The sequence below is a fragment of the Phaeodactylum tricornutum genome, chromosome 27, assembly GCF_000150955.2.
Source record: "Phaeodactylum tricornutum CCAP 1055/1 chromosome 27, whole genome shotgun sequence".
NCBI classification, from domain to species: Eukaryota; Bacillariophyta; class Bacillariophyceae; order Surirellales; family Neidiaceae; genus Phaeodactylum; species Phaeodactylum tricornutum.
The window spans coordinates 390,573-393,250 of NC_011695.1; the positions used below are offsets into that span (position 1 = coordinate 390,573).

At 45.9% G+C, this 2,678-nt stretch overlaps 1 protein-coding gene across 1 annotated transcript; it reads left to right on the forward strand.

The window, feature by feature from the left end:
* Nucleotides 1-353: 353 nt before the first annotated feature.
* PHATRDRAFT_50211 (predicted protein) lies at nt 354-1,314 on the forward strand (the record flags this gene model as incomplete). The annotated part of the gene is made up of 2 exons (XM_002184990.1): nt 354-1,163; nt 1,201-1,314. The coding sequence occupies 2 exons, from the start codon at nt 354-356 to the stop codon at nt 1,312-1,314; spliced, it is 924 nt and encodes a 307-aa protein (XP_002185026.1).
* Nucleotides 1,315-2,678: the final 1,364 nt, after the last annotated feature.

Sequence of the window (2,678 nt, forward strand, 5' to 3'; positions counted from 1 at the left end):
TGCGATACCGCCGGTTGAAGTGTACGTTATATAGCGACACTTTCAAATCTACTGTTAAATCCTCCCGAGGACACACGCATACCCAAGGGTTTGTATGTGGTGATTCTTACTTTGTATACCACTTTCTTATGAAAGCGGAATCCGAAGCAGACCAAGGTCTTGCGTCAATTATACAAGATATAGGAATTCCGGCACAAATTCACACCGACAACGCAAAAGTGGAAACCTTAAGCAAATGGAAGAAAATCACTTCCGGTCACTGGATAAAAGTCACAGTCACGGAACCATACTCACCGTGGCAAAACCGTTGCGAACACGAATTCGGTGCGGTTCGGATCCAGACACGACTTGTTATGGAAACGACACAATGTCCAGAACAGCTTTGGGACTACGCCATTACCTACGTGGTAATTGTGCGTAATAATACCGCTCGCAAAGCCTTAAATTGGCAAACGCCATTAACGGTTATGACAGGTGACACGAGCGATATTTCAGAATTGTTGGATTTCGAGTTCTACGAACCGGTACAATATTTTGACAATCCTGAAATTAAATTTCCACAAGCTAAGGCTAAAGTTGGTCGGTGGCTTGGTATTGCAACAAATGTTGGACAAGCTATGTGCTACTATGTCCTAACAGACAAAGGAACCGTGATAGCGCGATCCACAGTCACACCACTTCACAAAGTTGATTCGACTGCTTTGCAAACCTCTCTTACAGCTTTTGATGCTATGATAAGGGCTATTTATCAGCCTACTGATTTTGCTCACAGCACTAAAAAGCAAGCTGCCTCGTTACGACGAGATGAAGCAATGAAGGTTGCCAGAAAAACTGGTGAACCTGAAGATCCAGGAGTCCGTAATAGACATGTTCTGTATGACTTAAATGAGGGAGCCGACCATGACCAAGTGGAACCAGGACTATCAGTTGATGATTACTACGGTAACGACGACGAAAAAGAGTCTGGTTCGTCGGATCTCCTTGTCGGCAGCGAAGTACTCCTTACTAAGGGAGGTATACAACATCTAGGCAAAGTCACCAAGCGTGATAAAAATGGCCAGCCCAAGGGCTCAAACGAAACAACCAATTATGTTGTTGAGTTCAATGATGGTACTGAAGAGATTCATGGATACAATGCTCTGCTTGACGCTGTGTATAAGCAAGTCGATGATGATGGTAATGAATGGTATACTTTTGAAGATATTGTTGACCATCAAAGGCGCCCACGTGGCGGCCGAGGACGAACGAAAGGTTGGTTCCTCCGTGTTAAATGGGCCAATGGTGAATACACCTGGGAGCCTCTTACCTCTTTAAAGGAAAGCAATCCTTACCCAGTTGCAAAATATGCAGCCGACAATGAATTAATGTCGGAAAAAGCTTTCTCTTACTGGGCACCATCGGTACTGACAAAGGCTGATAGGTGGATTCGCGCTGCACGCACGCGAAAAAAGAAGAACCGATACAAGTACGGTATAGAAGTTCCAAGGAACGTTGCCCACGCTTACGAGCTGGACAAACAGAATGGCAATCATCTCTGGGCTGAAGCCATCCAAAAGGAAATGGGCACGCTGCAGAAGATGGAGACCTTCACTATCCTCTCGAAGGGAGAAAGAGCTCCCAAGGATTATAAACGCATCCCCATGTGGATTATTTTTGATGTCAAAATGGACTTCCGACGTAAGGCACGCCTTGTTGCTGGAGGCCATGTGACAGACCCTCCCACTGATGATACTTATTCCAGTGTTGCTTCAAGGGAGAGTGTTCGACTAGGTTTCTTACTTGCCAGTCTGAACAATCTTGATCTCGTCTCAGTTGACATTGGTAATGCTTACGTCAATGCCGATTGTCGTGAAAAGGTCTATGCAATTGCTGGCCCTGAGTTTGAAGAGTTCGAGGGACGGACAGTCATCATTGCTAAGGCTCTGTATGGACTAAAGTCCAGTGGCGCAGCGTGGCATTCCCACCTCGCGCAAAGTCTAAGGACTATGGGTTTTGTGTCTTCTAAGGCGGACCCAGATATGTGGTACCGAGCTGCTAAGCGCAAGGACGAAAGCGAGTACTACGAGTACATTATAAGCTACGTCGACGACCTAACGGTTGTTTCGGAAAATACCAGGGCGATTTTAGAAATGCTCGAAAACATTCCCTACACACTCAAGGGTGGTAGCGCTCCAGAAACATTTCTTGGAGCCACTATTGGAACGTACACATTCAAGGATGGTACGTCGGCGTGGTTCATGTCTGCTCAGCAGTACTTAACCAACGCGATAAAAAACATAGAGGAAACTCTTGGACTGAAACTTTCAACAAGTAACCGAATTGTCACGCCCTTGATACCCGGATACCATCCGGAGGTGGATACGTCCGCTTTCCTCGATGATGACCGAGCGAACTTTTATATGAGTCTTATCGGCATCCTTCTCTGGACATCTGAACTTGGACGAATTGACATTACCCAAGAAGTGGGTCTTATGTCACGCTTCAATGCGAAACCAAGAGAAGGCCACTACAATGCGGTGCTTCGTATGTTCAGCTATTTAAAGCGACACTTGAATTCCAAGCTTGTCTGTGACCCTAAAATGAGAGAATTTTCTCAGGTCAAGTTCTCCAATCCTACGTGGAAGGAGCAATACCCAAATGCTGTAGAGGAACTCCCTCCAACAATGCCAAAACCCAGG